At 42.3% G+C, this 18,416-nt stretch overlaps 2 protein-coding genes across 2 annotated transcripts; both read right to left on the reverse strand.

Moving 5' to 3' along the window:
• Positions 1-319: 319 nt before the first annotated feature.
• On the reverse strand, positions 320-5,901 carry tor4aa (torsin family 4, member Aa). Its single transcript, XM_026356625.1, has 3 exons — positions 5,766-5,901; positions 3,190-3,642; positions 320-2,068 (listed from the first exon to the last, which is right to left on the reverse strand). Exons 2-3 carry the CDS (start codon positions 3,640-3,642, stop codon positions 1,211-1,213), a joined length of 1,311 nt encoding a protein of 436 aa, XP_026212410.1. The 5' UTR covers positions 5,766-5,901; the 3' UTR covers positions 320-1,210.
• A 2,769-nt stretch (positions 5,902-8,670) lies between these two features.
• brap (BRCA1 associated protein) lies at positions 8,671-18,183 on the reverse strand. Its single transcript, XM_026355977.1, has 13 exons — positions 17,812-18,183; positions 16,881-17,042; positions 16,597-16,798; positions 16,314-16,503; positions 15,674-15,787; positions 15,013-15,161; positions 14,509-14,584; positions 14,276-14,414; positions 13,348-13,457; positions 13,185-13,274; positions 12,418-12,521; positions 11,134-11,273; positions 8,671-9,432 (listed from the first exon to the last, which is right to left on the reverse strand). The coding sequence occupies exons 1-13, from the start codon at positions 17,888-17,890 to the stop codon at positions 9,203-9,205; spliced, it is 1,785 nt and encodes a 594-aa protein (XP_026211762.1). The 5' UTR covers positions 17,891-18,183; the 3' UTR covers positions 8,671-9,202.
• Positions 18,184-18,416: the final 233 nt, after the last annotated feature.

The following is an 18,416-nucleotide window of genomic DNA, read 5'->3' on the forward strand; positions in this document are numbered from 1 at the left end:
TACGTAGCTGCAGCAAATCAGTGGCATCATTTCAATCAGCTTCTGCAATGTCTCAACATTTATTCTCGTCCAGAGTTGCATGAATTTGTCTCCAAGATCGTTTTGATGAGATGACGAGATGAGAGACGCTGCACAAAGTCTTCTCCAGCACATTCCAAAGATTCTCAGAATCCATGTGTGAAAATGATGCGTCCTGCTCCCTGAACTACCAAGCATCAGTCTATTCCTGTAGGATTTTGTTTATGTCCAACAGAAGTGACATGAGAAGTTCTGCAGCTGTTGCATTAAAGATATAAATAATAAAATAAAATCTCTCAGCCATGTTTAAATGAGGTCTTTAATTTCTAGTTGGTACACATTAAAGTTCATATTGGAATTATTTGGACTGAAAGTGACCTGAAGTGTAGCATCTTAAAAAGTTCAATCTTACGCACAAGTCTGCACGTGTCTTTGGATTTTCATGTATTTAATAAATAAAATGATTCTGAGACAAGTACAAGATTCATTCTGTAGCAAGATAAATGTGATGTTAGGCCTCTAGCTGGTGCTGTTGTTCATCTGCAGGTCCAAGACAGAATTACTTCTACTGCAACAGCTCAGGAAGTTCACATGTTGCACGTAGTAGAAATGACTTCGGACCTTCCTGACTTGCACCAACATTAATTAAGGTCATGTTACTGTCAGTCGATAAAATAAATATCTGAATTGTCCCTTTTACAGTAAAATATGCAGGTTACTGCTCTCCTGTGTGTCTCGTCTTGTCCCTCAGGTTCTGGGTTTTCCAGTGAAAATTGTCCTTCACGCTTCACCATACATGTCTGGTTGAGCTGCCTGATACAGTATCTGGAGAATGCTCCGCTCAAAAGGGTTTAAAGGGTCGGTTCACCCAAATAACCACACAGTCTATTTTAGCCGTGTGGTTCTGTTGGGAGATTTAATTCTCTGATCCCCGTGAGCTGTGCAAACAAACTTCTCTCTCTCTAATTTGAGTGAACTGATCCTTTAAGGACACTTTGAGGCTTGGACAAACCTTCATATCTTCTCTGTTCTTTGTCTGTGCACTAACGGCTGCTCCCCCCCCCCTCCCCCCCTTTAACCAAACCACTTTTGAAAGCTCTGAGTTGTGTCATACGTTTCGTAACCACATCACCTCGCTGTGTCTTCACGGTTTGACAGAATGTGAAACATCAAACTACTTCCTGCAGGCCGTTCACAGCAGGTTGACCTTGGCCACCACTTGCTTGCAGCCCGTCTGGGAATATTCGTGCCCCCCCACAGCGGAGTAATATTCAATCTCCCCTGCGAGGCGCTCTATATTGGTATGATCCGGGTAGAACCCCTCTCGGGTCATTTCATCCAGGAAGCACTCCATCACGTGGCCTTTCTCCAACAGGCCCAGGGGTAAGACGTCCGCCTCCGTCCACAGGGGGTGAAGCTTTTTCAGAGTGTTGCGTAATATTGGAGTCAGCTCTTTCACAAGGTTGCTATGACGACCGGATGCTGTCATCCCCATAGAAATACTCGAGGAGTTGTGTAGCATGTGTTTGGTGATGTGTGCATGACCCAGATTGCTCAGGAACAGGTAGATGGCATTCAGGTATTCATTGGACTGTTTGGAGGCCACGAGCTGCCACAGCACGTCCAGGATCTCGCTGTGCATGTGTTCGGCCTCGTCGAAGATGAAAAGCGGGATCTTCTCCTCGTCCTCGGCTCGTTCCACCATCTCCGAGATCAGGGCGTAGAGGTCGTGGGCGCACTTCTGGGCATCGGCCTCCTGAGGGCAGTGGTGGAGGACATAGTACTGCAGCACCAGCGTCTCCCCCACCACGGAGCGGAAGTGTCCCGCCAGGAGGCGACCCAGGTGGCTCTTGCCCACTCCGGTGGGGCCGTGCAGGGACACAACCAGGGGCTTGTTGTGGACATAGGTGGACAGATAGTCCTTCAGGTGGGACAGTAAACCCTCCACCGCTCCCTGCTGCCCAAACACCTCCCTCCTCAGCGTCTTCTCTAGTCCCTCCAGGTCGTATCTCAGAACGTGGTCGTCTAGGTTCTCGATGGCGTTGTACACCTGCAAAGAAACAAGTGACAGATGTTCAGACACGATGAGTAAATCTGTGAAAGACCACCAGTGAAGAGTCACGTCCAGCTTTAGAGATCTCATCCAGGATCTCACCTGAAATCACCTGAAATCACCTGAAATCAGCCAAAATCTAAATCTGTGTTTAGTTTGTTTAGTTAGTTTTTACATCATATTCAATAATCTCCCAGGAAACAGATGATTGATGCTTTAATATTAATGTGGATTTAGGACATTAACAGAATCAGAGAACAAGAGATGTTGGACCTATTCAGACCCAGTCCACATGTTAACATCTGGAAAAGCAGCATGTGATCACATCCTCTCTTTGAAAGTGTTTCACAAAAACAAACGGCTCAGGTCCAACTTATTTCCACTGAGACAGGAAATAGTCTCAGTGTTTGTGCTTGAAGCTGCCACATGAAGTGCAGAGCTGTGGGACAGAGACACGTGAAGCGATGGAGAAATGAAGTCGAGTTGAACCAAACAATGATTAGTGTGTTGAAACTTTGTGTGACCACGAAACCGTCACAGGAATCTGAACTTTTGCTTCATACTGTGCAGGAACGTCACAGTCCAGCGAGTTCTTATAATAACAGGGTTTGATTCCTATTGTTCTCTTTCAAACTGAAACCATCTCCAATACAATAGTACAGAGAAACAAACTGTCTTATATCAGATGTGCTGCTTACACTGATGACGACACATCCTCAGCTTTAAACACGACCACATGAACAGCTGTTAGGTAACGAAGAACAGTATGAACTCTGACATGACCGAGCGCGTCTCACTCTATTATTACACTCAGCAGCTGATTATTCACAGTCCTCACTCACAATCAGCAGTAGAGGTGGAGACGGTGATGTCATCCTAAAAAACCTTCTAAATGTTAAACCATTAGAGGTCAAGCTGTGTGACCATGTGTACATCACACTACATGTTCACATTAGGGATAATTGAGCCCACAGGAAGACTTCCAGAGGCTGACCAATCAGAAGAGAGCAGGATCAGGAGGATTGGGGATCCCTACCCACCCAACTCCTCAAGGTGGTGACCATCGTTTTCTCCACTAAAAGACAGCTACAGTAAAAAGTTGGAGTTGGAAACCTCACCTGGAGGAAGACGATGGCACAGAGCAGGTAAAGGCAGTATTTGGCTCGGCTGTGCTCCTGCTTTGGCACCGTCCTGCGGCCCACCCCGTTGGGAAACAACACCCGCCTCTTCTTCCGCTTCTTCTTCTTCTGAGCAGCAGAGTACGTCAGGCCGGAGAAGGCCGAGGGGGTGAGTCCTTCGAAGGTGAAGATTTTGGGGCTGGCTCGTGATGGAGCTCCTGTGAGGGCCCCTGGTCCCAGGACCAGCTCCTGACGCCGCTTCTTCATGGCCTGGTACTTCTGTTTGATGCGTATGACGGCACGTAGAGATGAGGAGAGGGAGGACAGGCTGGGGGTCGGGCTTCCACTCCGCTTTTCATGCTTGTCTCCTTCCTCCTCCATCTCTTCGTCCATCTCTCCCTCGAACTCTCCCTCGGTTTGAGAGGCTGAGGCGCTGCTGTCTTGGTCACTCATCTGCAGAGAGAAACACTTTGAGCTGCTGTAATCTGTATTTTTACATGAAGCATGAAACACACAGATCAGAGCTTCACCTTTTGTGAGCAACCTGCCTCTTTTAGTTCTGATTTGGTCTCCACCAACTGTCTTTTTAGCTGCTGGACATTCACCAGCTGGTTTCTAACTGGGTCTGTCGGCTGTGAGACATGAGCCTGTTGCAGAGTTTTCTGTGTTCATGATTACGAGAGATTCCTTTTGCTTCATAACAGGTTGAAAATATGGCTTTTACAGTATTTCATCAATATTTTAAGGAAATTACTCAAGTAACCTGACCCAGGTATCTCTGCTCCCAACTACCAACTCATTAAGTGTGTTTTGTGCACTTAGGTGACCTGACTGCTCAGAGAAATCAGGTTACGCAGGTAATCAAGCCAATCACAGCGCTGCTTTCACAGTCTGCTGCAGGCTCATGCAGAGTTTCATCAGGGGGAGGAGGGGAATCTGTCATCTATCAGCTGGTGTAGGATCAGTGATAAAGCTGAATTATGTGTTTTCTTACATTACACAGTGAGAATCAATTAAATATTTACACAACAGTTTGAGGGAAAGTGTTAAAAAATGTAAATATATAATCTAATATAGACCAAGAGATTCACGGCATCACAATCAGCTACATAACCTGGACCTGAACGTGCACGTGCTTGTCCTCCAGCTATTTGTTCTGCACACATGCAGATTCATTTACCTGAAGTGAGGTTTCTCTATTCTAATCTACTGGTAACATGACATTAAAGACACCGGAGTGTTAAGTTAAGGTCACAGAGCCCAGCTTCAGATTTAATGGACGGACAAACTATTTCCCTGCTGCTGTGATCCAGTTAAAGAACTGAAGGTAAATAGAAACAGACTTTTCCTGCTCTAACCATCCTTCTTCTTCGTTATCTGACCATTGACGCAGTCGGGCTCACACTCCCAAAACATGTTGAATACAAACTACTTAGTCAGACTATCAGTTACAAAACATTCACATCAGGAGGAAACTGGACAGCGGGTGTGTCTAAACAGCTTGAGGAGCAACAGTTGGAGGTTCAATACTCCCTCTGCTATTTTCTCTTCTCTCATGGGAACAAACTACAGCGGGGCAACAAGAAATTAGGGGAAATAAAAGAGCAGAACCTAAAACCAGCGTCTAAACAGAGGATCACATCTCATTCTGCTCTTTTTCCCACGCTACTATTCTGTTGCATTTCTCTGCTTCATCTCATCTTTTATTGCTAAATTTCCTCATGCACAGCTTTCTATGGACACAGCTGCTGTTTCCCTTCAGACCGTTCGATATCATATTCAAATCATGTAAAAAAAAAAAAGCTTTGATGGTTCTGCAGAAAGAAGGAAGTGCCGTCCCTTCAGGAACTTTCTCTGGTCATTCACCTCTGCACTGTGAGAGCTGCTCCATGAAACACTAACTACAGTAAACTTTAACTTCATATTGATATAATCGTGTGCAGCTTGTAAAGCTCTTATCTTTCTGTGTTTTTTTGTAGCCTCACAGAAAACGAGGAACTCTCAGTTACACCCAGAAGGGGTCAGGTCCACGACAAACGGTGCAGCACCATTAATAAAGCAATTTGTCAGAAGTTGAACCTGCTTTGTTTTCCTGGCACAGTGGAGGAAGTTCTTTGGAAAAGCGAGAACAGTGTTTGCATTGTGAGAGTCGATATTAATCTCGGAACAGAGACACTTTCATTTCTGGTCATTTTATGACGCGGCCTCCTTTTCACTTCAGAACAAAAGAATTCAGAAAACAGGAGGGAGAGTTGGAGCTTCATCTTACTCTGACTTTCCGCATGCAGAGACCTGAAAGGACGAGCTGCATACCAATCATTTTACAGCACTTTGATGATCACTGTGTACAAGTCCCTTCACTAAGTCACTTTGTTCAATGCTGTGTCCATGCTGGCTGCAAAAACATGCATTTACTACAACACATAAAGACAAGTTGCAGGTTATTACAGTTCTAGTGTTTCCTGTTGCCCAGTTTGACCAGTTTGTACCAGAACATCAGCAGGTATTCACACACTCACAGCAAGATGTCTGCAGAGCAACGAGAGTAGAAGTGTGAAGTGAAAGAGCGTTCTTACCTTAAAACGTGTCCGGTGCCTTTGAAAGACAAGAACATTCAGTGCAGGTTCAGTCCATAGTTTGGCAGTGAAGAAGCAAAAGAGCTTCAAGTCAGGAAGAGCCCTCCTATCTATGTCACCTCCAAACCCTCGACCAGCCTCACTCGTGCTGACTCCTCCTCTTCTTCCTCCTCTTCGATTCCTGTGCCCAGTCTCTGCTGCTTTTTTCAGCAGGTCTCACACGTTTCACCACAGTCACATTTCATTCATGTAGTTGTTCTTTGACATCACTGACCACAGGTGGGAGCCAGTAAACAAACCCCCGACACTCTACATACTTCTGTTTTCACATGAAGATGCAAAACAAGATAAGAGGGTTTTTTCATTTAGATTCAACACATTGTTTCTTCCATCTTTGCAAATAATATTCTGGTTTCACTGTGGGTTCGTCTCACTTATCTACATGTTACACAGGAAGTGTGACTTGTAATTGCAGCTTATCTCCACCCAAAATAAAAGCATGCTAATGTAACCACATTCCTTATTTAGTCCCTTTTAAATATCACGCTGCACAAACTACAGTAAATGCTAGTGACTGACTTAGAGGAACTGTTCGACACATTCAGAAATATTCCTGTTTGCAGACACTAAAATAAGTAGATGGAGCTAAATATAACAACTCCCAACTTCATATTTACTGTGCACACGAGCGGCATCAATCTCCTCATCTAATGTTTAGCATTATAGTAAATTACTTAAAATAAACTCCACATGCAGCCTTCTGTTTGAAACGTGTACTTGTTCTGCTTGTACTTCAGTCAGTACTCATTGTTGTATTAGTACTTTGTATCACTGTCTGAAAATTAGAGTGGATTCCTCTGTTTTCATTTTAGCAGCATTGTGGTTGTTTGACTCGACCAATCAGTGACTTTCGACCAGATGCAACAAAAATATCAATAATTCATCTATAAAAGTGAATGAAATGAAACGTGCAGGCTGTAAATGTTAAACTTAGGAAATAAAAGAACGAGGTGTGAAACATATTTACATGAATCATTTGCCTACAATGACGAGGTGTAAAGTTAGAGCAGCTTATTACTGTGGCGCCTGTGCACAGATATCTACACACCCCAGCGTGGTGTCGACTCACAGTGACAGGGGCATAAACTAAGAGGAGTGGTGCATTATCAGACAGCATCAACATCAGGAAGTCTGAGCTATTATTAAGTGTGTTTCTACAAAGGAAGGCGCCTCTGTACACAATTTACTTTCAACAAGCTGCTGGAAGTAAACTGTTAATGGTGCCGTAGGAGGATGAGCGATAAGTCACACATGACACCGGTTTGCTGTCACACGAGGTAAAGGTCAGTCAGCCTCAGACTGATGAGCTAAAATACAAACGAGCAGCGAACAGTTCGTTTGAATATGACGCAGTGACCCTGTTCCCAGTTTTCATGCTGAGGCTAAGCTAAAGCTCTCTGTGTTGTAACTAACAGTTAAAGGTTGAAGCTGCTAATTAAGGTCCTTTGGATCCATCTACAGCTTTAACATGGATATTCTCAAAGTTCAAATGTTAAACTAAGAAATAAATCTAACACAAAATACAGTGAACAGACTCACTTCATCACATCCTTCTACAAATTGTGCAGTTCAGTTTACTGGAGTGACCTTTAATGTCCCTCACAGTTATGAAGTATTCCGATATATAACTAAAGTAATATTACTCCATTATTAGATATTAATATTTCTCGTGCATTTACTTGTCAGGACATTTTAATGTTGCAGTTAAATCGAAGAGCTGCAACAACATCAATTCTTCATGTGCAGATTATCACAGATCAGCTCAAACTCCTAAAGATTTAATATTTCAACACAAGGAAAAGCACAAAACATTGATGCATTTTAATTCACTTTAGGCCGTTACGAATTGATCATAGACTAATCACTGCAGTTCTAAGTGTCCACTTTATTAGGTACATTTATTAAAATACTCCTGATTCAATTCAACAGTTCTCCTTCACAAACTTGATAAAGTTAGGTTTTGGTTGAACAGCTGATTCGACTGAACGCACCATTAGTATCCAGCACGTTACCGTAGCTATGGTGACATGTAGCTACGGTGGCCCTGAGAGTCCAACAAATAGAAATGTTGTATTTGTGTTTTTTGATGTTTTCTCTATTTTTAAATGTCGGCGTTTTTTTGAGCACTCAGGGTCACGATTATAAAAATTAATAAAACATCCCCATAAATTAAAAAATCTAATATATTAAGAGAATAACTGACAGACATATCATATTATGACTGATACAGCACTTCCTATAAATCTTCTCACTACAAACCCAACAACAGGCCACGATTTAGCATCTGAATACTGCTCGATGTGTAAAGTGGACACTATGTCTGTGTGCAGAATGTGAATATGTAAAAGAACCACAACTACCAAATAAGAAATAAAGTAAGAAGCACTGTACACGGACATATAGTGGAGTATAAGTATCAAGTACATCAGAATTGTACTTGTACCATCAGTTCATAGTGTCCCGTGGCGCCGATGGTTATGACTATAAATATCCTCCAGCCTGCCTTTAACTCATTTGCAATCCAAATCGTGTGCTCATCTTCCTCTTCAACACAAATATGTGCATATACTGTATTACTTGTCTTTCCACTGACCCCTGACTGCAGTAGTACCCACTCTACTGTGGTACATGTACTTGTGGCTGTCCGCTGACTTCTGTCCCTCGATTCCTAACACTGATAAAATGTATTGATGAGAGAAGAGAAAACCTAAAGACAACATGTCAACGTTCATATTTCACCTCCTCTACTTCTTCTCGTCTCCAGTTTGTTTGTTTTTTTGAAAAACAAACAAAAAAAATTCAAAAGAAAACATTTCAGCTTTTAACTTAAGAACAGACACAGAAATCGAGCCTAAAAAAGGTTTATGAAAATATGACAAACCTTCAGAATTTTCTTTTACACAAATCAAACATTCGTCTTCCAGTTCTGTAAAATGTGTAAAAGAAAAAAACAGAACATCTTCACTTATCAAAGTAAAGACGTCAGACAGACTAATAAGAATGACTGATAAGAAGCAGAAATCAACATAACTTTGAGCAAATAAAAACTATTTATGACCAAAATAGATCCTCTTCTTACATTTGGAAACAGCAAGAATATATTTACTTCACATAGATGGAAAATATATTTCGAAGCCATAAAGGTAGTTTAGCAGTAACGACTGAACATCCACCCACGCGTTGCACTACTGTTCCTGTAGAAGCTACATTAAGTTAAAGAGAGACGCTGTGCAGGTGAACATCTCACATATTTACTCTTTCAAGTCTCGATTGTTCCGATGATGCAGACGCATGTTAACGAAAGCCAAGCTGTGACGTGTGTCCATGCTGAGAGGCTGCAATAGTCTCTAGCACTTTCCGGTAGATATTAACAGCGTCTACTTCCTCTTCCTGCCCCGGCCTCTCCTGCCTCTGCCAGACGAGGGGCCTGCTCCTGCTGAGTCCATGGCGCTGTCTGATGGGTTGGCTGCGATGTTGATCTGTCCCTCCTGGATTTCACTGCGAGCTTCTGGAGGCAGGTGTTCAATCTGCTGCTGCGTCTCCAGATAAAACATCACGTCTCTCAGCTGCTCCTGGAGTTCTGCTATCGTCATGTCTTTACGGTCACCTGAAGACAAAACACCGCACACGTCAACCACATTTTAAAGAATAAAACACTAACTGTCATCAAACAGCTACAGAGCAACATGATTCTTCATGTGGAGTGTTATTTGTGTCCTGATGAATCTTTTACCTCTTGTTTTGGTCTCCACTCACTGCTCAGGGTAATTTCTCGCTCGTTAGCCGCCAAATGCTTCACCATATACACCATATACACTATAAAGTGGCTTTTAAAAGCTTTTCTTCTGAAAACAGCTGCTTCCTGCTGCGGCCAGAGATGCTGCTGTGAGTGAACGCTGTGGTCTGGACGCTAAACAAAGTGAAACCCACTAAAACCTCTCTGCGAATCCCAGAGCAGCAGCAGATTCAGCTGATTATTCTTTGTAGGTTCATCACCTTATTTCTCTGCCCATGTATATACGGAACCAGCTGTGTACAAGAGCGAATGTGCGGGACACAGGGTGCAGACACACCCACCCATAAACATGTAAAACCCTAAGAACACGAAACCTTTGTCTAATGAAATAAAACATTATTGAGTGAAGCTGAACAGTGAAGAGTGAGAACTCCCTGTGAAGCTGCTGCACTTTCAAACTCTAACTAATGCTTAATGCTATAAAACCACTCGGAGCTGGTTCAGAGCTACAGTCTCCACACAGCTGTGTGAACTTCCTGTCTATACAAGAGGCTGACAATTTATCTCACAGATGATCTGGTGTAAGAACACATTCCTGTTTACTTCACGACACCCAGTGAGCCCACAGGACTTAGAAAACATGTTTCATCCAGGCGGCTGAGTAATGAAGGACGTGTACTTACGTCCAGCGCTGCTGTTCTAACCAGCAACACTCGCTCCAAGTGGTAGAAACATCTTACGTTGGAGAAATGGCATCAGTGACTCTTCAACCGTCACATATGACACGGCCATGTGGATCCAGTCCTAATGCTGGTTGATATATTTAGCAAATAGTAGCTCATTTCATCTATATTAGCATTTAAATGTGTGTATACAGTTCACTAGAGCTGGTTTAGAAACAGCTTTTCCAGCTCATTATCACCAGGTTTATTATTTAGCATGCCAGCTTGCTCTGCTTCACGATAAGTTCAACTTCATCATTTGTGCTTTGATTTGAAAACCTCTGTTTTTTCGGCACTCACTCAGTCACAGATACTCGCCCCACGGCAGGTTTCTGTTTACCTGCAGAATGTGACCCCCCTCAGCTACAGGTGTAGCTGCAATTTGTTTATGATTTGCACACATTACTGTCTGAATGAGGGAAGTGTTGTATGACCACAGACAGCTGCACAGAAACAGCCCTTCGAGCTTGTACGACCTTTGGTTATTGTCACCATGTTATGAATATCTAAACCAATGTTTGAACCAATGTTCAAACTCCTGTTGACCTTTCTTTTTACATGGTCCTGTTGTTCTGGGTTGTCCAGTCTGAAATTAAAAACCTCTGACCTCAGCAGCAGGTGACACAAAGACGAAAATGAGCAGATGTGCATGTTGGATTTTCTGCTCATGGGACCATTTTGTCGGTCGATCACAGCACGTTTTACTTTTACCGTTTCCCCTTTGTGTTGCTGACGCTCATTAAAAATGGATTTATCAGTATGATATGACTTCTTCAGAGTGTTGATAGGAGAATTCATTTAAATTATTTAGATAAAAACGTTTCTTTCATAGTTTATCACGTGTACTCACTACTCTCTTTTCCTTTGCGTTCCTCCTCCACAAGCTGGGACTGCAGCTGCGTCTGGTTGGCTCTCAGACAGCGGTTCATCTCCTGCTCCTCCTTCAGCTCTTGGCTCAGCTTCAGCACTCGACTGTTCAGCTGGGTGCACCTGAACATACAAACACGGAGCTGTGAGATGAGTTTATTGCATGTTGTACTGCATTTTTGCTGATTTGTCAACAGATTAAAATAAAAGCAACCCAGTAGTCTTCAAAGTGAGCATTTCCAGCAGGTATTTTGACTTGTTGTAACAGCAAAAGCACAGTTAGGAGCGACAGCAAAGTTAAAATGGTCTGAACCAGCATGAGCAAACCCAGGAACCTGAAAATAACTCGTAATCACCGTTCTTATCTTATTGTGTGAAAAGGTCTATTACACATGTTTAGATTCTTTTCCAGCATCAGTTACATCAGCGTAATGTCTGACTGGTCCTAAATTCATTGTGCTGTGGAACAACAAGCCCAAACACACAGACACACAAAGAAAGATGTTCAGAGAAGAGCAGAGGGTTCTGCTACAGATGGTGTGGACCCCATAGAGCCCTGATCCCTTGGAGTCAGTCTGAGACTACATGGTGGTGTCAGTTTAAATGATGTTCACACAGAACTCGTCAACAGAGACTGTGTCTTGAAACTGACTGATCACCAAGTCGCGGGTCCCAATTTAACACACACTAAAGGTTGGTGACGAGGTCGACTACTGGGAATGATGGTTCTGTATTTCCTAGAAACTTTTCACCAGAACCTGTTATTGAGGGACTGTGTACTTGTATTTGTTCTGTGTGTGTTTGTTGGTTTAACAGTAGTATTTAACTCTTGTATGAATTGTCTTCTGTTTTCTTTTTCATTTTGTAAAGCACTGCGAGCTACATTTGTGATACATGTACAGTATAAATAAAGTTTATTATGATGATTACGTGTCTTCTGCAAACCCTCTTTTTCAAACCACTGATGTGACTGAAGTGTGACTTTCAATTACACAGAAACCAACAAAACGTCTTCACAGGAGACAGTCTGGTTCGTGACAGCAGCAAAAGCAGAAGTTTAATTGATAATATTAAATACTGCTGCGGTCCATTTATGTGAGCTCCAGAGTTGTCGTAGTGTTGTACGGCCTCCTGGACAATTTTACTGCTCTTTTGACACCATAGACTGTTGCAGCTTTACTAGTGTGATCTGAAATTGTACTTAGCGTTAAGACAGTAATAACAGTAATATAACAGCTGTACAAAGGATGCGTCTGTCAACACCTACTTTTTATCTAGGCTCTGCTTCTCTTTGGTTATTTCACCAAATCGTTGCTCCAAGTTATCACAGCGCTCCAGGGTTTCCTTAAATTTTGCCTTCATGTTGTTAATCTGTAACACATGAGTTAGAGAACACAGTTACCACAAATGACAAAGTGATATCAGCTTAATTTAAAGGTACAGTGTGTAAAATAGGAAAGATTGAGTGGCATCTGGTGGTGAGACTGCAGAATGGAACCTCCTGAGCCCTCACACCCTGGTCTCCAAGAACAAGGGAGCCTCAATAGTGGTGATGACACACTGACACATAGAACTATATTTAATCTCTGCTGACAGATCACTCTAAAACTTACACACTGCACCTTTTAAGACTTAAAGCCTGTATTGTAAATAAGAATGAGTATCATTCATTAGGAGTTTATTGATCGATACAGACACACTATGACACTACATCTTCACCTCTAACCATACTTGTCTGTGTTTGTAGAAATACTCTTAGACCATTTGTGTAAAATGCAGTGCTCAATGTGGAGGTGTAGCTATGTGTTAAAGTGAAGAGGGCCGAGCTGAGGCTGCAGCCCCGCGGTGCTCTTGTGTTGAGAATGCGGGTGGAGTAGGTGCGACTGCCTGTTCTCACATGCTACACATGCTTCTTCCAACTACAGAGCATGCAATATTATTCACAACATATACGCATCACATTCAAATATCAGAGAGCAGGGCCCAGATGTTCTGTAGCTCATTGGTCATTAAATCCAGCTTAACCATGATTACCTCCTCGGCTGTCTCCTTCTCCAGATGAACAATCTTGTTCTCCCAGTAAATCCTCTGTGACTCCAGCTGACTTGTCAGCAGGTACGAGTACTGCAGACATGGAGCATTAATTAGAACACATAGATGTTTTTTTAAAAACACAACAACTAAATGACTCACTTACTTCTAACTGAAGTGCATCAATTTTCTCAGCCTGACAGGTGTCTCCCTCACATTCATACTGCACCATCTTCCCGTCGGTCTTACTGGCCACCAGCCGATGAACATAGTTATCTACAACAGCAGAACAGATGAAGACAAACATTCACTGGTTTCAGCTTCTCAAATGTAAAATTATTTTAAACTGCAGAAGTAGTCTGTTCTTCTGCAAGAAGCGTTGCTGGTAACAAGACATACACAGTTTTATGTATATTTAACCTTGTATTATTTTCACTGTGCCACTTCTAATTCACCATCTACACATGAGGTTAATGACATCAACAATGTTGTTCTAAATATTGAGCAACACTTTTTCCCCCAGGAGCTTGTGGACACTAAAGCAGATGAAACACTGGACTTAAATTCACTAGGTTGACACAAACACCAAGTCCAACCTCTAAGAACAGCTGTATCCAAAGTCGAGGCCCAGTTTTGAATTGCAGGTCCCTAAAATTCTCTCACAAAATATAATCTGAACAACAATTCAGGCCCCTTCATCTCTTGGTGAAGGCTCCAGAACTGCTGCTAAATACAACAGAGACAATTCTAATAACTAACAAGACTGTGTATGTTTATTTTTGTGTTATTCTACCCTCTGGTGTCCAAAATGGATTAATGCAGCTTGAAGTTGGGGTGTTTTTGCCATTGTACTGCCATCTGATTGTTGGCAGCTAGTTGAGGTTTGGATGAGATGTTTTGGGTTTTTAATTTAGCAGCACCTGCACAGAGGGCCTTTATCTTTGTACAATGAACTGACAATAATATTATAAATAATCTCCCTTCTCTTCCCTAGCTAGCTGAGCTGGACTGTAACACCCATAAACACACACACACCCACACACACACACCCACACCCACACAAACACACACCCACACAGATATCTATCCAGTACCTCCTGCATAGTCCCAAACGCGGTGGTTGGTGAGCTGCATAGCGTAAGTATGCTGGGTTTCTTCAAAGTGCTTATAGGCATGCCGGCTAACGTAGCGCCCACAACCGATGTGCCCGCAGATCAAACAAATCCACAGGTTCTATGGAAGCAGAAATGAGCAAATGTTGTATGTAATGTTAAAAATGTTGTAGACTAAACAGAAGTCAATGTAAAGTAACACTGGCATCAGTTACCTCCTGAACTCCACACTCAAAGCATTTGTTCTCCTCAACGGGTTCTGGAGTTTGACAGTACCTACACACAGGACACCTGAAAACAGAGCACACATTTAGCTGCAGTCACACATGTGCATCAGCTCTTTGTGGAACAGAAGAATACATGAATAGAGACGGACAAAAACAAACACCACATGACATGAAGCCTGGAGAAATAACCAGTACACTGAGAATCAGGTCAGAGAGCATGTGATTCTGACTGAGAAGGTTCTTTTATTGATACAGTTGTGGTTCTGTGCTATGCTGTACCTATACTAGGCTAAGGAGGGTAACGCTGACAATTGTAAAATCAAAGCTGAACAGATTTAACTTATTTTAGCTGCCAATTGTCCTTTAAACAACTTTTAGACTGTAAATTACTGGAGTGACCAAGCAACAAACATGTCGCTCAAATATAACAAAACACAAGACGATGTCCAAAGTCCAGAGGTTTTTTTCTAGGTTTGTGTCTTTACAACTCACGAGGCATCTTCCCACCGCTGGAGACACTGGCTGTGAAAGCTGTGGTTGCAGAGAGTGGTGAGGATGCCGTTTACCGACTCGTCCATTCTCTCCAGGCACACGGTGCACTTTGGCAGCTCGGTCAGCTCCATCACCGGCAGACTGGCACCCTGAGGAGAAAGGGGCGGATTAGAGAAAGTGAACCATGTGTAGCGTGGGGTCAAACGTCTGCAGGGTCACAGTGACCTTTACAGACAATGGCAGGAGAGGTGTAATGAACAAGTTCCCTCACAAAACAATATGACTGATTCTCCTTGTCCAGTGATCCGATGTTTGCTGAAACTTTATATATTCACAAATAGAATAAAAATTTAGAATTAAAAAAAATGTATGTAATAATAAAACAGTCATCATATATTAACTCTCTGTCATGTCACCTTGACAGGAACCAGTACAACGCCACTGTATGTAGATAAAGATTGTCTATAAAAGGTAAGACATCGCTCTGTAACACCTCTGAACAATCAAACCTTCAGTTGTTTAAAGCAATCTAACAACTCTACAGATGATATGATTCAACGTAGACAACAACATAAACATACTAACTCACAGGTTTTAGGGCTCCTCATTTTAGAGAGTGATTCTGAATTTGAGACACACCTCAGAGTGAATATATATTTACCTCTTCAGATTTTATAACCTCTGCCCGCTCCACATAGACCAGCTGACAAACTGCGTCTTCTATGGAGTTGAACTGACGGCCATTACACGCCGTATAAAAACTGTCTGCATCTGCCTAAACAAGGACAGAGAAGAAAACAGAAGCATTAAAAGAGAGAGAAACATGCACAGATACATTCATCTAGTACTACAAAGTATTAGAAGCACAAACCTCCAGATACTCTTCAAAATTCAAAGGTGAACTCTAAACTGTTTCGTGGGGGTTTCGTGAGGAAATAGCCGATAACACTGACTAACTGGGAAGTCCTAGAGCTGAACTTCCCTCCAGCACATGAGCACAGCACAGTTTAATCAAATAAAATACAGAGCTGGCTAAACATCAGATCGTGGATTTTATATCCACCAATGTTTATTCAAATCACTTTGATACTTAATACATATTATTCTCCTCTCCCAGGTATCTGCTTTGCAAAAGAACATTACTTTCATCATATAGAACTGAGCAACTCAGTCTAACCAGTCCCTTCAACCCATGAAGAACAAGTGGAAAAAAGACATGGACAGAAAAGTTGATGCCCCCACTAATGAATCACTGTTCATGAACAATAGAGTCTAAATGAAACAAGCTGCAGAGATCTTACCTGTGTACAGAACTTAATCAGAACCATGTACTGGTTCGGGGTGGAGTCCCGTATGATCTTCATATGCTCCATGACATCATTAAACGGCGCCATGAGCTTCATGAGGTCATGGCTGGTCATGGTCGCCGGGACAGTGAGGATACACACCATGGCACTGCGCCTCACGTCTTCAGTCAGTGAGGTCATTTTGCTGCAGTGAGACAAAATTAAAATCACATCTCGTACTGAAACAGCAGATCAGCGTTGGAGCAGAAAATGTAAATACACATCCAACTGGGCTCACTTGGTCTTGTAGAGGTGCATGATACCGTGGACGATCTCTACAGAGGGGTTCCCGCTGAAGAAAGAGATCTGGTCCGGCAGCTGCTTAGAGGGAGAGTCGGGAGCCGTGCCTGTTGCTTCACCGCCGTCTTGTGAAGCCTCCACACCGTCAGCTGCACTGCTCTGCTCTGCTGAACCACCAGGTTCTTCACCTCCTCCTTTATCTGCAGGTATATCAATTGAGTTTTGTGTTTTTATTTGTTCTGCTTGTTGGCTTCAACACATTCTGCAGGATGTGGGTCTTACCTGGGCTGGGTTCAAACGTTTCTATGACCATGTCCCCCATGGCTCTGCTGCCAATGTGTTGGTGCAGTACAGCTGCTCTCTCCAGGTCGGTCTTTCCACTCAGAGTGTGTTTGGCTAAACCCAGAGCTTTCTCCTGAAGTTCCTCCTCCGACATGTCTTCAACTGCAGATAAGACAAAAGACAAACAGACAGGTCTGAGTTCCACATCTTATTATAAACACAGCACATATGGTGGAAGTTATTTCGGATACATGACTGCCCCTTTCGTTTGAAAATGGTTCAAATCAGATGTGAATCAAACATATGATGTGTGAACAAAGATGTGGAACGATTAAACTCTAGATTTGGTCAAGAGAAAAAACTTTCATCCATCTCCTAGTTTTTAGTTCAGTATTTGATATTAATAGTCAGGTTTAGTTTGTGTTTAGATGGTTCATTAAGACTGATCACTGTGGCCAAAGATACTGTTGAATTTCAAAAATAGATTTCTGTTAATTGTCTGTCGATCTTCACTAAAGATTAATGAACAAATGCAGCTGGATTTTAATTTAACACGTTTTATGAGAACTTCTCGTCTACATTTTACTGTTAGCTTGTGTACTTTTACTAATGATCATATTATAGATCATTAAATCACTTCTTCACCATCAATATGAGTTCATAGTTAAACATTCACCTTCAGAAACAAAATCACCAAAGGAACTGCAGTTTAAAATGACAAGTTCACACATATGATGACTGATGTTTACATAATGTTTATCAAGGTAAAAAGCCTGGTTTTAATAACCGATAATTTAATAATCCATTTTAATAACTTGCTGACAGATGATCTTCAGTGAAGTCTTCACTTGTCACTTAGTTAGCCGTTAGCTCTTTGGCTAACTTGACACAAAAACACTGGCGTTAGCTGACGTTTTGAGATTTAACCTACCAGCCGAGTACTGGAAGTCCAGTGGGAAAGGAGACTGGTCGGCTAATTCCAGACGGATAACGACCAGAGACACGCTCATGTGTTATGAAACGAACTCCCAGTTCAGCAGAGAACGACACAACTCGGTCACAGCTAAAGCTAAAGCAGCTAGCAGGCTAAGTAGCTAGCGTCTGGACATAAAATCCGCCGCAATAAATTACTTTTAGTTCAATTACATGGAAAAGTTAGCAATATGTCAGCCACACTACTGATATGTTCGACAGTCATAAATACATATTTCAGCTTGATTTACAACGTAAACACAGAAACGAACGATCTCAGGCTTCAGCTAATGGTTCCCAGCTGTTTCTAGCATGTTGCTCTTCTTCACAAGTCAACGCGAAGAAGCAGCATTTAAGCGCAGGTGTGTTGCTGCCACCTGCAGGAGTCAGGTATGAACTGCAGCCGTAGAACTGGTGCTGCAGGGTGAAAACTCATTCACACTGTTAATGTTTATAGTTTGAAGCCACAAAGAGACAAAAAGCGACTAAAAAGAGACATGAAAATTATAAAAAAGATAAAGATAAACTCATATCAAACATTAAGAGTTAAAACATGAATACAAA

Source organism: Anabas testudineus, chromosome 12, assembly GCF_900324465.2.
Source record: "Anabas testudineus chromosome 12, fAnaTes1.2, whole genome shotgun sequence".
Taxonomy (NCBI): Eukaryota; Metazoa; Chordata; class Actinopteri; order Anabantiformes; family Anabantidae; genus Anabas; species Anabas testudineus.

What these genes read in the sequence shown, in the direction of transcription:
- tor4aa (XM_026356625.1), bottom strand. Translation starts at nt 3,642, where the DNA reads ATGAGTGACCAAGACAGCAGCGCCTCAGCCTCTCAAACCGAGGGAGAG. An exon ending in GTGCCATCGTCTTCCTCCAG is followed by an intron (nt 2,069 to 3,189) that starts GTGAGGTTTCCA and finishes GTTTCTTTGCAG; the next exon opens with GTGTACAACGCCATCGAGAA.
- brap (XM_026355977.1), bottom strand. Translation starts at nt 17,890, where the DNA reads ATGAGCGTGTCTCTGGTCGTTATCCGTCTGGAATTAGCCGACCAGTCT. An exon ending in GGACTTCCAGTACTCGGCTG is followed by an intron (nt 17,043 to 17,811) that starts GTAGGTTAAATC and finishes TCTTATCTGCAG; the next exon opens with TTGAAGACATGTCGGAGGAG. An exon ending in AACGTTTGAACCCAGCCCAG is followed by an intron (nt 16,799 to 16,880) that starts GTAAGACCCACA and finishes ATATACCTGCAG; the next exon opens with ATAAAGGAGGAGGTGAAGAA.